The sequence below is a fragment of the Gallus gallus genome, chromosome 2 (genome assembly GCF_016699485.2).
Source record: "Gallus gallus isolate bGalGal1 chromosome 2, bGalGal1.mat.broiler.GRCg7b, whole genome shotgun sequence".
In the NCBI taxonomy this organism is placed as follows: Eukaryota; Metazoa; Chordata; class Aves; order Galliformes; family Phasianidae; genus Gallus; species Gallus gallus.
This window is the reverse complement of record NC_052533.1, coordinates 130,498,212-130,517,124: the sequence shown is the minus strand read 5'-3', so window position 1 is coordinate 130,517,124 and position 18,913 is coordinate 130,498,212. Positions and strand designations below refer to the sequence as shown.

General features: G+C 41.3%; 1 protein-coding gene across 26 annotated transcripts in view; it reads right to left on the bottom strand.

Annotated features, from left to right (window-relative positions):
- OXR1 (oxidation resistance 1) overlaps positions 1-18,913 on the bottom strand; it is a 245,380-nt gene that overhangs the window by 63,336 nt on the left and 163,131 nt on the right. For 3 of the 26 annotated variants that reach the window (XM_040695421.2, XM_040695427.2, XM_040695430.2), the window contains exon 1: positions 9,205-9,425. The exons of 21 other annotated variants lie outside the window; for them this stretch is intronic. In XM_040695421.2, coding sequence (XP_040551355.2) covers positions 9,205-9,358 — 154 coding nt within the window. In that variant the 5' untranslated portion in view covers positions 9,359-9,425. Of the gene's footprint in view, positions 1-8,504; positions 8,669-9,204; positions 9,426-15,696; positions 18,727-18,913 lie in introns of those variants that run through there. 2 more of the 26 variants (XM_040695428.2, XM_040695432.2) reach the window with 2 other exon arrangements.

The window sequence follows — 18,913 nt, the reverse complement described above, 5'->3', positions numbered from 1 at the left end:
TTTGTGCCAACTATCTGGCTGGCCAAGCAGAGGACACTGCCATTTAGACTCCAAATCTCCATCAATACTAAATGCTTAAGCTATCTATCTGTTCATTGAGAATCTGTGCATATCATCAGAAGCATCATGAACTAAACTATGTGGTATTTCAACCCTGGAAATGAGCCAGAGCAGCAGAGACATGCATTCTAGATTGCTGATGGCATACTGTAAAGCCTCCAAAGCTCTCATGCTGAATGAGTAGGCTATTTATTTTTCAGAGGAAAGTCAAATAATCTTTCAGCCATCCTCATATTCCTAGTGCTCCAGGAGGCAAGGGAAAGCTAAAACAACTGTCAGAACAGGATGCAGGGGTATGAGAAGACCCCAGCACCAATGTGAATCAGTCTTTTCATTTACTTCCCTGGTGAAAACACTGTTCCACATGAGCTCATCTTAGTAAGCTGCACACAACCAGCCAACAGTGAGCCTGCTGGGCTACAAGAGGCTGATGTTCTCAGAGCTCAGGCGTAAGAAAGAACTGATACCATTAATCACACTATGTCATGCAGGACCTCAGGAGTCAGTGTGTTATCAGATCTGTAGCAATAGTGCTTCATACAAACAAAACTCATAACTGTTTTCTCATGACCATTTATAAACATCTAAAGAGCTGGAGTCAAGTTGTTGGGGGCAGATTCTTTTTGGTGACGAGTAACAAGAGAGCATAGGGCAAAGAGCAGGAACTGTAACACAGGAAGTTCCATACTAACACAAGGAAGAACGTCACAGAGTGACTGAGCACTGTAACAGGCTGCTCAGAGGCTGAGAGGTTTCCTTCTCTGAAAATACTCAAAACCTGCCTGGATGCCTACCTGTGCTATCTGCTGCAGGGAACTGCAGTAGCTGGGGGTTGGACCATCTCTGGAGGTCCCTTCCAACTCCTACACTTCTGTGATTCTATGAAAATGAGACATTTCATAACATTTGAGTTGATGCTTTAATTCTAAACTGCTATTCAGTAGGACTGTGTCTCTACCGCACCTTGAAGTCTTGAAGCAGAAGAGTAGGTGTCACATCCACAAATATGAAAGTATTTGAACTGTGTAGGACCTGCAAGACTAGCACTAGGAAGATATAGATGAGAGCGTGCAAAATGACACCAGACCAATATACAGTGTGAATGCTGGATGCAAGGATACAGAAACAGAAAATGAGATGAGCAGAGCAAGAGAACTGTGAACACAATCATCAACAGAACCAGAGAGCAGGACTCGTTATTCCTATGCATTCGTTTATGCGAAGTAGGAAAAAGGAATTTTAGGAACAGTATGTTTGAGGAATCAAGAGCTTTAGATAAGGGAATTTTGACCTTAAAATAGTCAACAGAATAGTAAATAACAGTCAACAGAAGTTAAAGACCACTTTCTATGTGAAAAAAAATTAATAAGCTAAACAAGCATCCCTGGAAATAAAGCAAGCTGAACAAGTCATCAATTAATTGGAATTATTTGCAATTAGTAGCTGAGCTTATTAGAATCAGGAAGATGGAATAAAGACTTCTTCGTTTTTATTGCAAACAAGAACTGTACATTATACATTAGATTTGCATGAGTTTAAAAAGAGAGGCAGAGGCAGCAGACTTGTTCAATGCTTGTCAAGGACAATCTTTTGCAGGATCTTACAAAAAGACCAAAAACCAGACACAGAACACATGGGGTAAAGATTAAGAAGTGAATCACATAAGGAAGAAAGAAAAGTAATCTTGCTTTGGAAGATTCTCTAGTATGTTGTGAAACAACTTTCTAATTGATATAACAGAGGATGAATTGATAGTATATTTTTATTAGATTCATTCCACTCAGTAGCAATTAGACCTTTAATCTTTTTTGGTTCTTTATAAAAAAAGTTTAAGAAATCTTTATAATCCGTAAGGCTTGGAGACACATTCCCCCACCTTGCATCTGAATTTCAAACTGCAGGAGCTGCATCTCAGCAGAGCCTTTGACTCCTCTGCTTCCACAGCAGGATAATGACTACTATTTTCAGTAATCTCCCCATGTCTTAGGGAGCTGGGGGGTAAAGGGAAAGAGAATCTAAAGTAAGCTACAAGATGCTGGGAGTTACAAGCTTGCAAGATGAAGTTTCAGCAGTGAGACCAAGGCAGCACCATAAATAATGCCCTCTTCAGTCCTCTTATGCTAAGCAGCTGCTTCTCACACTGTGATTCAGCCTTTCATAGCCAGTCATGATCTCAAAACCCTTGATTCTTATCACTGCTCTCATGATTCTTTTCTTTATTTTTCCTTAATGAAGAGCCCCAAACTAACTACATGTAAGACGTTGTTAATGCTGCATCAGCACTTCAAGCATTTCATAACAGCTCTTTCTTACAACAGGAGCTCAATGCCAATTCATCTGCTGATCCCCCTGGTAATGCAGGGTCCTCCTTCTACTATCCAGTCAGGTGTACAATACTTAGGCAAAAATAATTAACCACATGACTTGAGGATTAAAAAAACCAACAAAAAACAAACCACATTCAGCAGAATCAGATTGAAGGCATCCTATATTAGCAGGGTACTTCTCTGAACAGTCAGAAGACCTACAGCCAGCTCCACACACAACCCTTCTGCCACTTACGCCACACTGACTTTCTTCTGAAAGAATGTTTCACAGTCAGGGTAAACAGAAATGCTTTGAGTTTTCAGATTATACCACAGGATGTGTTAGTAAGCTTCCTTCACTGTTCCACCTAAGTCTACATATATAGTTTAATACATCAGACTACACAGCTGCAAGCTCCACCTACTCTAGAACCTTTTTGCAGATCAACTGTACATGATAATGAAACAAGCAAGTCAAAAAAGATGAATACTCTACTAAGATGGAAAAGGAAGTCAGAAATGCTTGGAAATGATTAAGTTAACTATCCTTCACTTTCAGATATTTGTACATTGTACAATATTGTACATATTGTACAATAGCACATACGCTGTTTGAACACCAAGTAGCAAAATCAAGCAATCTTTAGGCCATATTTTTATGACTTTACACTTGGCTTTCTCATATTTAAGGCAAGGGCACTTCTATGCCCCATCCCTTCCCCCCCCCCCCCTTATGCTCTAAAACTGCTCTGCAAATATGCAAATAGATCTGCTATGTATGTGAAATTATAAACAATGCTTCTGTAGATACCTTACTGTACACATTTACTGCATTAGATTTGCAGATGATATCCAACTGAGGGGAGGAGTCAACATACTTGAGGGCAGGATCACCACTCAGAAGGAAGCAGACAGATTGGAGGAAAAGGCCAAAGGAAACCCTGTGAAGTTCAAAAGGGCAGCAGTGCTCTACATGGGGAAGAGTTCCTCGTGCTATGTAGGCTACTTTTCCAGGTCTGACCTCAACAGAACAACAGCTTTAAAACCACTTTAATGTTAGAAAGTGCAATTTCTTTTTTAAATCTTTTTCTAGTTAATTCCAGCACAGCACATTAAAACAAAAGGCTCAATACAGTCAAAGGGTATGTTAGTAGAATGAATTGTACCTAGACTATAAACTAACCATAAACGACCAGAACACAAACTACGCTTGAGTAAAACATCTCAGATCAGAACCCTATTGTGTGGTAAAGACTGGATTAAAAATTGTCAACTATGCCAAAAACCAGCTAAAGGGAAAAGAGAAAGAAATTAGCAGAATAGAGGGATATACTAAGGCGTTCCCAATGGACTAGTCTTACAAGCAATTTAATCACACATTAGAGAACAGACTTGGAAGCTGATAGCACATTAACTGTAGAGGAAGATCACAGCAACAGGAGGAATTCTGCAGCCAAAAAGCCTGGAGAAAGCAAATAAGGTGAAATGTAGCAGTACAAAGCACAAAGTGAAGGAAAAGATCACTTAATATCACATAGGCAGGGAACACAGTTTCTGATATAAACCAGCAGCACACAACTCTGAAAAGATTGTGCATATATTAACATATCACAAGATGACTGAGTCATCAGCCTGATATGTTCCAAGATTACATTTTCTTCTTATGCCTCTATCAGCTGAAGTATTTTCAGATGTGAGAGAGAAGCACTGATGTCTTACTAAAGGGTGCTGGTACATTTTACATATACATGCTAAACTAGATGAAGTACAAGAAAGCCTGGAGAACTGCTGCTGCTCAGTTTGAAGCTTCTACCATGCTTTATCATAGACCTGTTAAACTTAAGTTCCTACAAGTTAAGTATGTAACTGGCATAAAGTGAGAAAATAACTGACCCTTAAAAAAAACCCATAGAATTTAATTTTATTACTGCTTTATCCCAAATCTTAGAGTAAGACTTGACAAATACACTATAACCCTGCCCTTTGTGTTTCTACTGCTCTGCTGCTACTCCACTGCAGTACAGAGCAGCTAGAGGACACACGGCTTACTGGATATGCTATGCATTGTTACCAGTCAAGAGCTGATATGACAGAAGTGTCAGTAAGCCCACAGGCCACTTGGCTGAAAACTGAACAAACAACTGAGCCCAGGGGAGAAAACACAACACAAAGTCTTTAAAAGAAGTCAGCAAGAACAATTTCCCCAACAGACCGAGCGAGAGGATACTCTGAACTAGGGAGTTCTGAATGACTGATACTCATTTCTTCAACTTCTGTACTTAAAGATATACTGCAGGAAGTCAATACAGCTTGCACAGTTTGGCTCCTCCCTCCACAAATGGACCGCAGACATAAGTGAGGGGAGAACATCTGGGAGGGGCTATGAGTAATAGACCTCTGTTACCTGGAAGAAAATTCTTCAGCGCATCTCTTCCAGACTCCACTTTAATACAGAGGTGCTGTCAACATCAAATCAGGTCAGCTTGGTTGAGTCAAGCAAGTAAAACTTAAGTGATGGAAATGAGCCTGTCATCCGTACCAGACATGTTCTACCCTCCTAGTGAAATTCTTTGCACTGTCCAGTTTAAACCTCCCAAGCCAGGACTTGTGGCTGCTGCCCCCTTTTATCATCTGTTACTACTGAGAATAGTAATACCTTTTTAATCCCCCTCAATTGTATCTGAACTCTTCAGCTTCCCTCTGGGCAAGGCTAAAGGCTTTCTCTCAGTCCCTCGTAGGTCATATACCTTATACTCCTAAATATACTGGTACTCTTCTGCTAGATCATCTGCAGTTTCTCAGCAGCCTTCTTGAACTGTGCTGCACAAAACAGGACACAGTAATGCAAATATGGTCTCACCAGGGCCACAAAAAAAGCTAAATTGTGTCCCTTACACTGCCAGCCATGCTCTCTTCTGTAGCAGATTAAGCAAGCAGTGTATTAGGTTATAAGACACACTGCTGGCTCATTTCAGTAAGTTCTGTATGAATTAAACTCAAACCAAACTGAAAGTTCAAATTAATAATTCTGCAGTAAAGATAATCCTTAATCACACATTCCCTAAAGCCTTGAGTCACATCTTCAAGCAAATAAAAATGCACATAATTTCACTATATGAACACCTATGATACATACCAACAGACAGGACAAAAGCTACACAGCTACCAAGCTGGGTGGTACAGCCAACACACTGGAGAGAAAGGGTGCCATTCCGAGGGACCTTGACTGACTTGAGAGGTGAACCCATAGAAGTCTCATGAAGTTCAACAAGGCCATGCATAAAGTCCTGAAGCTGGGTCAGGGCAATCCCAAGCACACAGACAAAGAATGGACTGAGAGAGACCCTGAGGAAAAGGTTTTGGAGGGATGTTCATGAGAAACTAAACATGTGCAGACAACATGCACTTCCAGCCGAGAAGGCCAATGATATCCTGGGCTGCATTAAAAGAGAGGTGATCATCAGGACAAGGGAGGTAATTCCCCCCCTCCCCCCCTCTGCCCTTTTGAGATCCATTTGGGGTCTTTGGAGTATTGTGTATTGGGAGCATCAGAGCAGAACAAAACAGACGTAGAATTGTCGGAGTGGGTCAAGGAGGCCACAAGGATGCTCATAGGATTGGAACACCTCTCCTATGAAGGAAGGTTGAGTGAGCTAGGGTTGTTTTAATCTGCAGAAGGCTCTGAGGAGACTTCACTGTGGCCTTCCAGTACCTAAGGGGGTCCACAAAAAAGCTGGGGAGGGACTCTTTAACAGAGAGCACAGTGACAGGACAAAGAGTAATGGCTTTCAACTAAAAGACAACAGGTTAAGAATAGATACAAGGAGGAAATTCTTTACTTGGAGCATGGTGAGGCACTGGTACAGGATGCCATAGAAGTTGTGGATGCCCCATCCCGACACATTCAAGGCCAGGCTGGATGGGGCCCTGGCCAACGTGATCTAGTGGAATGCGTCCCTTCCCATGGCAGGGAGTTGGAATGAGATAACCTTTAAGGTTTCTCCCAGCCCAAATAATTCTGTGATTCTAAGACTCTGTTCTAAAGTTTCCTCTCTAAATCCAAGCCATGCATACATACCAGCTCCCTGTAGAAGTTATCAATAGACTATCTTTAGAAGTGCCATTGTAAAACTTACGTGGCTTTTCCCCCCCCTCAAAAAGGAACTATATGCTGAAATTACTGGTAGCACTGGTCTTAAAGTTGGATACTTCCTCTAGAATTTCTGTTTCTCTTGGAATTTCTAAATCTTCTACTGCACTCATTAAAAGACAGAATGTATATGTAAAATTACTTCACTGGCATGGTTGCTGACACAAACAACGTGAACTGGTCCAACAGGTTTACAGCCTCCTAGGGCACTAATCAGCCTCCCAACCTTACCTTTCTCCCATTCAGGAAGGGACAGAATCTGTTCAGCACATACATGAAGGAGGATATAGGCTCATAATAGCTATTAAAATACAGCATTTGACCAGAATTGCTTCCCTGAACTTAGATATCTTACAGTGCACTACATATGTTCAAAGCTAAATAGGAAAACAGTCAATACAGATTTAGTAGTACTACATGAACAAAACTGAGATACTTTAAGATGCAAAAATAAAAAGAATTGAAAACAAAGACACATTTGTTTCAGAAATTAAGGGTTGGCTCATTTCACATGTAAGTATGAATAAGCTTACATATGGAGGAACTATTCTAAGAAAAAACACACAGTCATAACTGAACCACGTGAAGAAAAGCACTGAAGAGATCAATCAGAAAGTTACAAGGGGGAAAAAAATGCAGGAGTAACAGGACTGGATACAGAACACTGCATAGAGACAGAACACTTGGAATTGTCATTCAGGTTTAAGTTAGGTTCATGGTACCCACCTATAAGTTGAAATCCAACCTCTATTTTAAGTACTGTAACCACTGCTACAGCTTCCACAGTGCAGCACACCACCACTATGGCACATGCAGTTTCTAAAGCCCAGCAAAACACTTGCTACATTCTAAATTTGATGAGAATTTGCTTCTGCCTCTAAGTGATCTAAACCCTGTGAAGACGACAGCATGGAGAGCAAAGATCTAACTGCCTCACACAGCAGGCTTTGCCCAGGTTTGGACAACTCAAAGGATGGTTCTGCCAAAAAGGCATGTCAGATTCTGAGCATGCAGAAATCCATCTCGCATTTCAGAACAGTAATCACCCTTCGCTAATACTGACATTAAACATTACACTGTACAAATATTTTTGGGAAATACACTCCATGCTCAAAGCCAGAGGGGGGGGATGGGGGGGAAGATTACAATGCAGTCCAAATTAATCCTTTGACCATGAGCAGGAGGAAAAAAAACAGCCACAAGGGCTTCTCCCTCCAAGTCACCACGCATTACAGGAGATGCTGCAGACTTTTCAACAGCTGAACACCTGGCCTTGAAACTGCCTGAAGACACCTGAAGAGTTTTATTGTCATTTCGCATCTGCAAAATAATATTAATAGTCTTTGTTAACAAGTCTTTAACGGTGGAGGACATATTCAAGGTATTTTATTTCATTGCTGAAATAAGTTGCTGTCTCTTTCTCACCCTGTTAAGAGTTTAGATAGAGATAAGGCAAGAAAATGTATCACTGTAACCATAGCTGTCACCTATGATCCTTTCTGTATAGGTATGACCCAACACACAGACAGCATCATCTATATCTCATACATTTAGCTGCTGCAGTAAGATCCTGTTTCTTCCCACTAAAAAAAAGTTGTTTTACTTATTCAAAATAGCTGAAGGAACGATGAAACTTAATGGTCTTCAACATTACTATTCAGTGACTGAATTCAGTTCTACCTACAGACTACGACAAGCATGTGATCATTCACTTAGCACAGAGCTGCTTAACACAGGGAAAAAAATAAAATAAAATAATCCCTACTCATTGTAAACCACCCTGCAGACTTTAAAAAGACATTCTCACAAACAGACTCATACAGCTTTCCTTCAAACCACGCTGCTTTTACTAGTCAAGGCACAGGTTGTTTCTTCTGCTCAGCCTGTAGCATTACTTCCCTGGAGCCCTCACTACCTACAGACCTGCGTGCACACACTGCCCACACCTCTGCTCCTTGCGGCACATCTTGCCAATCTGCGTGCAATACCTTTACAGTCAGCACAGCAAAGAAAGGGGGGTGGTAAGACCAAAGAATAATACAGAAGTCGCTTGCTGTTTCCTCACTGATCCGGTGAGCCACTAAAAGGCAGATGTACTACTTCTGATCTTTCTAAAGCACTTCTGCAAGTTCTCCAGAAACACGTGGAAAGCAGGAACTGCCCTGCGCAGGAGAGAGAACGCAACCCAGAGGTCCTGCAGTCACTTCTGCCCCAATCAGCAGCAGTACCAGGCAGGCGCGTGGGAGGCGTGAGCAAAAGTAAATACCACAACACCGCCACCGCGACGAGGAAGACCCGCCGGAACGCAGCGCCGGGCGGCCCCGCTGGGGCAGGTGCTGAGACGGCCGCCGGGCGGTGTCACAGGGCCAGGCCGCGGCCCACGGCCTCACTTGGCCGCCTTCCCCCGCCGCTCCCCAGCCCGGGACCGCTTCCCGGACAGCCCGTCCCGCGGGGCCGCCACCCGTCCGGCGAAGCTCCGAGCGAGGCGGCAGCGGCAGCACCGCGCGGCCCTCTACTCCTCCCTCCTCCGCTCCCGAACCGGGACGGACCCCCACTCCACTCCGGACAGGCCGCGCTCCGGGTCGGCCCCGCCGCAGGGCGGCAGCAGGGAGGCGGCGCGGCCTGGCGGGGTGCAGGGCTCTGCCCCTCGGCCGGTCCGGCCGCCCCCAGCCCCATCCCCGCCGGTACCTGGCGCGGGCTCAGCGGGCTGCGGGACCGCATAGCCCACGCTGTCCTGGAAGCGGACCTGGCGGAAGCCGCCGGGCACGGCCGCCCAGAGGCGGCTGGCGGTGCCGCGGAGCAGACGGCCGCCCTTGCCGGTGAAGGCGGTGAGGTAGTCCATGGCGGAGGGGCTCCCGACGGCCGCGGGGACCACCGCCAGCCCGCACACGCAGCTCCGCTCGGCCGCCGGCCCCGCTTCACAACTTGGGGAAACTTCGGGGTTCGGCCCCGCCTCCATTTAAAGGAGCCGCGACGCCGCCGGAGCTGGGTGCGGGCGGGCCCGGGCCGCCAGCGCGGGACTGGGAGGCGCGGCCCCGCGGGAGCTCCGCGCTGTGAGGAAGCGGCGGGCCGCCTCAGCCGGCGGACGCCTCAGCCGCCCCTCAGGGCGCGTCCCAAAGCGACTTCACATCCCCGCGTGCCTCAGAGTTTCTTCGTTTTTCCACAAATGCACGCCGGGAAGATCGCGGTGACCCCACCTGCTCCCAGCCGGGCTAGTGTTGGCCGGCCCCAGAGCTGACTGCTGGTAGCCACAAGCAGGAGCCGTGGATGCCTGGATCTCTGCTACCTTTTGTAACCAGAACACCTGGGACACTGCTTGCTTTTAATGTCAAAATACATGCACGTACCTGTGAACTTATCTGCAGTTCAGGGGATTTAGTTACACTCTGTGCAACCTCTTCGCTGTACAGTGATGTGCTGGTTAGCTTTCTGCTGACTTTAAGCTTTTACATCTCTGCGCCCCTTCACATAGGAGGATGAAAATGATCCCTTAGATCACAGAATCACAGAATGGGTCAGAATGGACGTTAAAGCCCACTCAGTTCCAACCTTGTGGTGTGGGCTGGGTGCCACCCAGCAGATCAGGCTGCTCAGGGCACCATCCAACCTGACCTTGAATGTCTCCAGGAATGGGACATCTCTCTGGGCAGTCCTCTAACAGCTGTAGTTGTCAGGGTAGTTCACCACTGCAAAAGCAAGACCAGGTGCCACACTACATGTTTTTGCTGGTTTGCCTTAGATCAGTTGTATTCCCAAGACTTTCCTGCCACGTGGGAAACCACCACTGTGCTGGTCCAGCCAGGTCCTCCCTGCATTCATGTCAGCGGTGGTGAACTGTGAGGCCTCACTCAGCCTTTCAACTTACAGAGCCACCTCAGACTTGTAGCAGAACTTACTGCATGTACAAATATTTCTTTCTTTTTGAAAACATCGTTTGATTTGTGGTGTTCATTTGTATACTTGCATTCTTTGTGCATGCAGTTTCAAGGTTTAAAGAAGTCAAACCAATTAGAACATATTCCAGCATTTTTTTTTAATAAAGTATCTCCTGCATTCGATTTCATGAGTGACATCTGCCTTAAGATGTGTGTTCTACAGATGGTGAGGCCAGAAGTAAGATTACTATATTTACTACCTGTGCCATAGACTTTACGAACACAGAACAGTAAATTAATGTTCTTATATTCCAGAGCATGATGCAATTATATGCTACATCTAGCTGCAAATGAAAGCATTGTTTAATAAAAAATGCTCTTGTTGAGCCAAGTCTATTGTGTGCAGGCAGAACAGAGGAACAAAGTGCTGAGCTATCTCAACTCCTATTCACTTGTAGCAGCTGCTCAATTAAATCAGAGTTTAACGTCAGCATTTTGGAGTGCTGATTTCTGAGGGTTACTTGATGTAAACAGTACACTCAAATCAACTCCTCTACTACTAAAATCCGTTCCTGCTCAGGAGATAATGACATTCCATTTTCTTTTTCCCCCAAATAAAACATTTCACTGAACTAAAATGAATTTTCAGCAGAATTAGCTCTCCCTCTCTCTCATGCCTTGCCCTCCTCTGAAAAACCGGCCAGTAGAAATGAATGTGTGATCTGTCAGTTCCAGAATCAATGAATAAATCAGGAACAGCAGAGTCACGCACTACGTGGCCCAAGTACCACTAGATGTTTGGTATATAAACTATCCTGCCTACCAGATTTCTCCGCCCCTAAACACTGTAATTAGTTTTCATTTCATTTCAGTGTTTCTACTGTCAGCAGTGAAAAAACTATGGTCGGTCTTTTGCTCTGTTTATTCTATTTTAGAGAAAATGTACCTTGCCTCAGGAATAAGCTTAAAACTGGTGCTCAAATGCCTTGAAACTTTCAGCTGGCTTGTCCACCAGTATTATAGCCACATATGCATCTCTGTTACTACATTTACTTCTACTGACCTATTCCTTGAGCAACGTATGTCCTTTTTGTCATAAAACTAAACCAAATATAAATATTTTCATTAATATTTATGATAATTTTTACACTTGGATTGATCTGGAACATCTTTACAGAACAACATTCCTTCATCATGCTGCCTTTATGTCCTCAGTGTCTAGAAACAATATTTTCTGAATATACAAAGTTCTAATAAGAACTTATACAAGAACTTTCTATCTGATCTCTGAACGTGCAACAATGACATCTGCTTAGGATTATTTTCTAGCCTATGGTATTGGTGCAGAAAAGGTATCTCTGTTAACTCTACAATCACTGAAATCTGGCTCTCCAAAAGAATGAGCTGCTTCCACCTTCCCTCAATTGTATGTGCCTGTCACCACACTATCAGTGTGAGCACCAGCATTCATTTGGCTGGTGAGTTAATTGTCCAGTAAAAATGATCCACCTAAAAGTATCTTTTAGTTTAGTGGGAAGTAAGTAAGCATATTTGTGTTTGTTTTGTTTTGTTTTTCTCAGAGTTAATATAATCAGCAGCTAAATCTCCAAATCTGGTTCATGCTGCACTATGTGTAAACACTCACGGACACAGATATTATAAAGCAGACAGCTGCTTGAGCTGCATCCTAAGAGAACTGACAGTGTAAGGATGAGAGAACATGGATCAGTCTTGATCAAATAAAAACACAATGAGGAAAGAAATATTTTCGAAGTCTGAAGGTAGAATTGTATATGGAAGTATTTAAAAGGAGACAAAAATTAAAAAAATGATGTCATAGCAAGTGTTACTGACATATCATTTCTATGGGGACAGATACGTTGCTTGTGAAATTCATCTGTAATAATACTCTGTTAATTGCAGTAACTAATTCCAGGCAAAATGCCAGCAAATGCTGTGCAGTTTCCTTAGGTCTCAGCCATTCCCATGCTTGGTGTACAAGGCCTATTGCTTTCCATCTTCCCAAAGTTTTAGCACTACTAAGCTGCAGACAAAAGGATAGAAGGCACTAACAGAAAGCCTCTATTTTACCTTGTGAGAAGCAAGATTTGTACATACTTTCTGAGATGAAAAATCTTGTCTTTGGTAATTTGGTGATCAGTCGGAACCAGTGTTTGTATATGTATTTGTATATAAGTAACCTATATGCAACTATGTAATTTTGACAGTCTGAACCAAATGCCTCATCACCCATTCTGGAGGCATCTATTCTCATTCAATGCTACGATGAGGCTGTTTGCCTCTAAATTACCATGTCTGGTCAAGATCCCATCCATTTACATGGTTGCAAAGCCTATAATGAATGGCTAAAACAGGGATTTGAATTAAAGCATGCATAAAAGCATAACCTTTCTCTTACTAAAAACAGATTTCATTAAAAACTAATGTAAAGCAAGAATTGATTTTTTTTTCTAGTGCAAAAGATAAACTCTTAAGAGAGAAAATCACGGACTGCAGTTTGTTTCCAATGCTATTTCAGTGAAAGATAAAGCAATGCAGAATGCTTATGCAGTCCCTGAAGGAGGAACTAGTACTGAGGCATGCAGAACTCCCACATTCTCAGGCGTATTTCCCTATTAAGCCCTTTAATTTGAATGATGAAGTACGGAAGTACATAGTTCTAGAAGTAAAAATGGATACACAAATTGATTTTTGTGAAGGTCCAAATAGTTCCAAAGTTCAGTGTTACCCTAAACTCGGGATAAGTTGAAAAAAGATAACCAGTAGGTGACACTAAGTAAAGGAGTCTATTGAAAGCAGGTTATTTACTGAGAACCATCAGCTAGAGGTGTCTGTCCATATACGTTTCACAATACTGCATTCTCCTCTCAGATTAGATGCTGAGCGAAAAGGCAGCTATCATCACCTACATAATCGTTTCAGAAATGGTAAACCTGGAACCTCAGACTTTAGAAGATAGGGCTATACTTCCATTTTTTATAACAAGCTCCCTATGACATTAGAATGAAATGGGGGTCAGTCTCTACCTCAGCCATGGATGCTGATCATTGTTCTACAGGAAAAGGAACACTGAAAGAACAAGACAGAATAAGCATGGGAAACAAGGAATTTGCAGTCCTTTGTTGTAGGCTGCTGTACTTCAGATATATATCTGCTCATTCCTGAAATAGCACTGAAAAAGACAGAGCTTCACTACAGCCTCTCCTTTGGAATAGTTACTTTCTCAGTAGAAAACTAAGTCTAATTTCAACTTTAATTTCTCCTATACTGGAATACATATCATAGTGATGAAAATTTATATTAAGAATATGAAAATCAATAGAAATGAATATAAAATGAATGAGTGTGTTTTACTCCATAATATATGCTTATGAAATGTTCACATTTCAAAATAATCTGATCAGATTTTAGAAGTATTCCACAATTTTTGGCGCTTTTGGGATCACTGAATTTCAGCTGTATGTGGACTGAATTTTCACATGTTTAGGTAAATAACAACCTTTGTTACCTTCACTTAATTACCTTCCCTGAAAAATTATATCCCACAGTCACTATCCAACTCCAATTTGTGTGTTTTTTAAAAAAGTGGCAATTAGCATTACAAGAATGTGTATTCTGAAACTATGTCTATACTTTCCTTATTTTCCCAAAGAATATTATGCATGTTCAGATGTAGAAATGGTCTGTTCTACAATAACATATATCAGCGTATGTTAGAATATCAAAGATACAAACATGGAAGTTCTCAAATTTGTCCCTGAGGACAAATGCAGATCATGTTGGGACTTTTCCATGTTTATGGCAGAACTTCAGTTTCAAGTGCAATTACACAGCTGTGTATATAGGCTACCTTATCAAATAAACACAAAATGACCGCCAGATATTCAGTTCATACTTGGTCAATAATAGCTTATTATGAAGGGAACATTCTGTTCTGTTCAGGGAATGTTATAAAAATTAATGTGGACCCTAAGAGATATGCGTGCACACACATACATATACAGGCACCCATGCACTTTAAGGAAGTTCACCAGGTAGAACAGTAGCTGAACAAAGTTAATTTTCAGTAGACACAGATATCTCCCTGTCTTCATGTTATCATCTTATTGACATTTTCTTCTTTCACCATGTGTTTTGAAACTGAATGTGGAAAACACTAACAGTTAATCTCATCCTCCACAGATGCATAAATTATACAAATGATAAATGTTGCCTATGAAAGCAGATCAGAAAATTGATTATTCACCAGATATTGAAACTTTGGCAGAAAGGCTTAACATTTTTTTCTTTTTGCAGAACAACTGCAACTATTCTTTCCTTAGCAATCATTGCATGCTTATCGTGTTGTTAATGGACTCTGTCCCCATAAGGATGTTGCTGATACTTGCTCAGAAACAACAGAACCAGATTCCAACTCTCCACAGACCTCTTTCCATTACTAGATTGCTTCATAGTAACCTAAAATGGTAGGATGCTTACTGTTGTCGAAGCTCGGCTCCACAGTACACCATTTCTGAAGACTAAGCAATCTCAATAAAAGCAAGACTTCAAATCAAATCATGGATTCATAAAAAATGTCTGCTTTACAACCAATGTCTTGTCACCTCACGGCCAGCTGTATTCCACATATTCATAGCAAGATCCACATATTTTAGAAAGCTATACTCATGCCTCGAGGGGAACAACCTCACATCAGTAGGTAAAGTAATGAAAAGCTTCTGTCTGTCTGAAGATATAATTGACTGCTTGTCACATACTCACATTATATACTCTTGGCACTAGAACAGATTCCAACACAGGAGAGATTTTGCTTTTAGTTCTAGATTCTGAGTTTTAGTTGCAACCTTTATATATCTAAGATACAAGGAGATACAGGGATCCTTTTCATGGATCTGAACGAAATGTTTCTGCTCAGAAACCTGGAAAAAGCAGAGTTAAGAACAGCTGATTAACAGCTTCATAATGCCAGTTCTAAGTGGGAATGCCATCTGAAGTAGAATGATATTCTTGAGATAAATGGGCCAAAAATATCATCAGATATTATCAGGAGCCTGAATAAGGCTAATGGCAACAGCTGATCCTTCTGGCTGTAATTTTATTCTGGTAATAAGAGCTACTGATTCTCTTCTCTTTTTTACTTGCTCCTGCTTTGGCAGTACATTCTAAGATTAAGTATTAGTTGAAAAAGAGTATATTCTGTTCCGTTCTTTGCCACCTGGTATTTTTGTTGGCTGTTTGTTGATCTTTGCCTTAAGTAAAGTACATGAAAGTCTCCTGTACATACCTTTTCCTGAGCCATATGAATCTGTGCAGGACATTCCTGAAATATTCTTTTGAATGAAACACAAGAAGGAGTATGTTGATCTCAGTGGGAGGAAGTTCTGCTTTTTCTTCCTTGTTAAATCTTCCCTCTTAAGCAACATCTGCTCTCTCTCCCTCCCTCCCCCACTAGTGCTATATCACAAGCATACGCCTGATTCATTTGCTCCGATAATATCAAGTATAAAACCTGCGGAGGTTACTCGCTCTGTTCTTTTGGAGTTAATGGCTACCATTTATCCTGAAAAATCAGATATGTTGCTTTTAGCTTGCTAAATCATTTGGAGGCTGTCCATTACTGTATTATCTCTGAATTAAGAAACTATTTCACACACATTACTTGTTGCACCTAACATTTCACAGCTTTCCATTACTCTCTTCTCTCCCTCACTCTTTTGTATCTTGTCTTTGATTACTGTCAGTTTCCCCCAGAGATGATTTGCAGTGTTTTCTCTCTTGCATTCAGCCACATTTAGCTGCAATGCTGTATACAACATTAAGAACCTGTGCACATACACAGCTTAACAGATCCTGTTTGACTCTGATTAATTTCCTTCTGTTTGCTTGGATGGGCTCTTCTGCAGGCTTCATCCAGAATGCCTAGTGGCAAATCTCACTGTCTTCCTTGTATTTCATCTGAGGATGTATTATTGTGTACATACGTTGTTCACAAAATCCCAAAGAAGCACAATTGTTTTGATAGGTAATTAATGGTTATCTGTTAAGGTTTTTAACTTTACTGAGGATCAAGACTTAGAATTAGTAAGTTATTTGGCTCACAGAAGTTAAATGTGAAGTGCTAGCGAAGTGCTTCTGCTCAAAGAAACAGTTGCTGTGTTTTGCAGAAATCAAACGCTTATTTCTCCTAACTGTAGTTTCTGATATTAATGAATTTCAGCCTTGTTTTAAGCAGGGTTTTGGCCACGAATCTCAGTAAGGCCAGTGAACCTCACTGAATGGAAAGCTGCAGAGAACAGCCGAGAACAGAAGGGATTAAAAATAACTATTTTTCAGCTTTGTTTTGTTTTCTTACTAAATACAAAAGGAAAAAAATTCAGAGATTAGAACATCGATGTAATTTGCCTCCCAAGTTTCTGCCGATACGATGTTGAGATCATGTACTGGTTATGTCTCAGAGCAGTAGATCACTGAAGAAACTGAGAATGTTTAGCCCAGCTGATCAGTAGGAGTGGGGGCACAGTGCACTGCTGCAGAAATGAGGTAGTAATGTCAAGTGCTGAGATGCTGATCTGTTGCAGGAAACTGGGGCCATAAAAGTCAGTTTCACTCTGCATAAAATATAATTGTTCAATTTTTAATAGTAACCCTACACATCACCATCTGATTACAAAGGCTCGGCTCTTAACTATGGAGTACTAAATATGCCACTAAGTTCTTTCTTATCAGTTTCCATCAAGCACTAAAATTACAGCTGTTCATTTTGAAGTTCAGTAGTGCTGATATACTCTTTACTGCTGTAATTAAGTACCATCTTTATTAGGAGCCTGAACAAATAGGACTAAAACTAAGATTGTAGACTTGTTTTAGAGCTGCACTAATTTTCTTGCAGATAAAGCTTTGGTGGTCATAGTAGCGAAGAGCCTCTAGTGTTACTCAAAACTTTGTGAAGAAATTAAATTGTAATATAATTATTAGACATCTAGATTAGTGCAATAGCAAAGTATCAACAGAAGTTTTAAGCCTTGGTTTGTAAAGTCATTGCTTTTCTTTGAAGTAGTGAAAGAATAAGTGGATAAGAATAATCAGTTGATAACAGCATATTCATATTCCTAGAAAGCCTTCCAAAGTCTCTCACCAAGGAAACAAAGATGTTGTAGGATGAGAGGTCTCATGTTTTAATATCCTCTAAAGTACAGTAAGCAAGAGGTTAGATTTCCCAGCAGAGGAAGAAAAATTATCATGGTAGCCCAACAGAGGTCCATGCTTTTCAACTCGTTAATTATTAGACAAGGAGGAAAGAACAAGAAACTGATGGAATTTGTTGATGATATACAATCACACAGGAAACTCAAATCTACTGAAAGGAATCAAAAAATATTTCATCATACAGTTCATAAATAAAATGGTGGTTGAAAATAGCTGTTGATAAATGTAAAGACGTTTTTCTTCTGAGTGCATGGCTATGTTTACACGCACATGAGGTCAAGCTTTAAAATGAAATATTACCAAAAATAAATTTATGTAAATGTCAGTTAGCAGAAATCTCAAAATCAAAATAAATATGAAATATAAATAAAATGACTATTAGAAAAATATAGTGTTACATGACTGTAAATTCTTTTCATGAATAAAGATTGGTAACTCTGTCTCAAAGAAGATAGAATGTACTTAGAAACAGTACAGGAAAGTGCAAGACAGGTGTCAAGAGGTTTCATTGGAAAGTGGAGAAAAATACAAAGTAGGTAAGTAGAAAAAAAAGCAGAAAATGTTTGTACCCTTTCTCTCCCACAATAAGAAGTAGGAGCACCTAATTAAATTAAATGGCGTAAGATTTAAAGAAAAGGAAATATTTTGTCATACAAAATAACTGAACCACAGAATTCAATTACCACAGGACACCGTGTATGCCAAAACTATGAATGATTCAGAAGGTAGTTATGAAAATTCATAGAAAGTCCTTCAAGAACCATTAAGTACAAAAATAATGATACGGACTCTGGCTTCTGGAAGTCCCAACACCACAGACTCCCAAAAGCTTGGAGGAAATACTGGTAAAGTGTCATTCCACACTCGTTCTCTTCTGTATTCCTTCCCTAATTATCTGCTACCAGGCACTGTAGGAAACAAGACACTGAGCTAGACATGAGTAAAGCATTATTTGACCAAATCCTGCCCAGCCATCCTGATGCCACAACACTGCTCTGGAACCAGGAAAAGTCCTCCACAAGGTCTTTTCTTTGGTCACTCACAGTGTGGAGGGAACGGCCTACGCAGATCAATGAAACTCAAAACAATCAGTCTGGGGACTCAGTGAGGGACACCTCAGCTGTTGCAGACATTGAAGCACAAAGGAGAAAAACTATTACTTGGCCTTCATGTGTTGTGAAGTGTACAGAAGTTGGCATTACTTACACAGTTAACTGGAAATGTCACCCGCTCACCGCCAATGTTGGTAACTCATTAACAGAGTCAGGAACTTGTATGGAAAAGAATCCAAATAC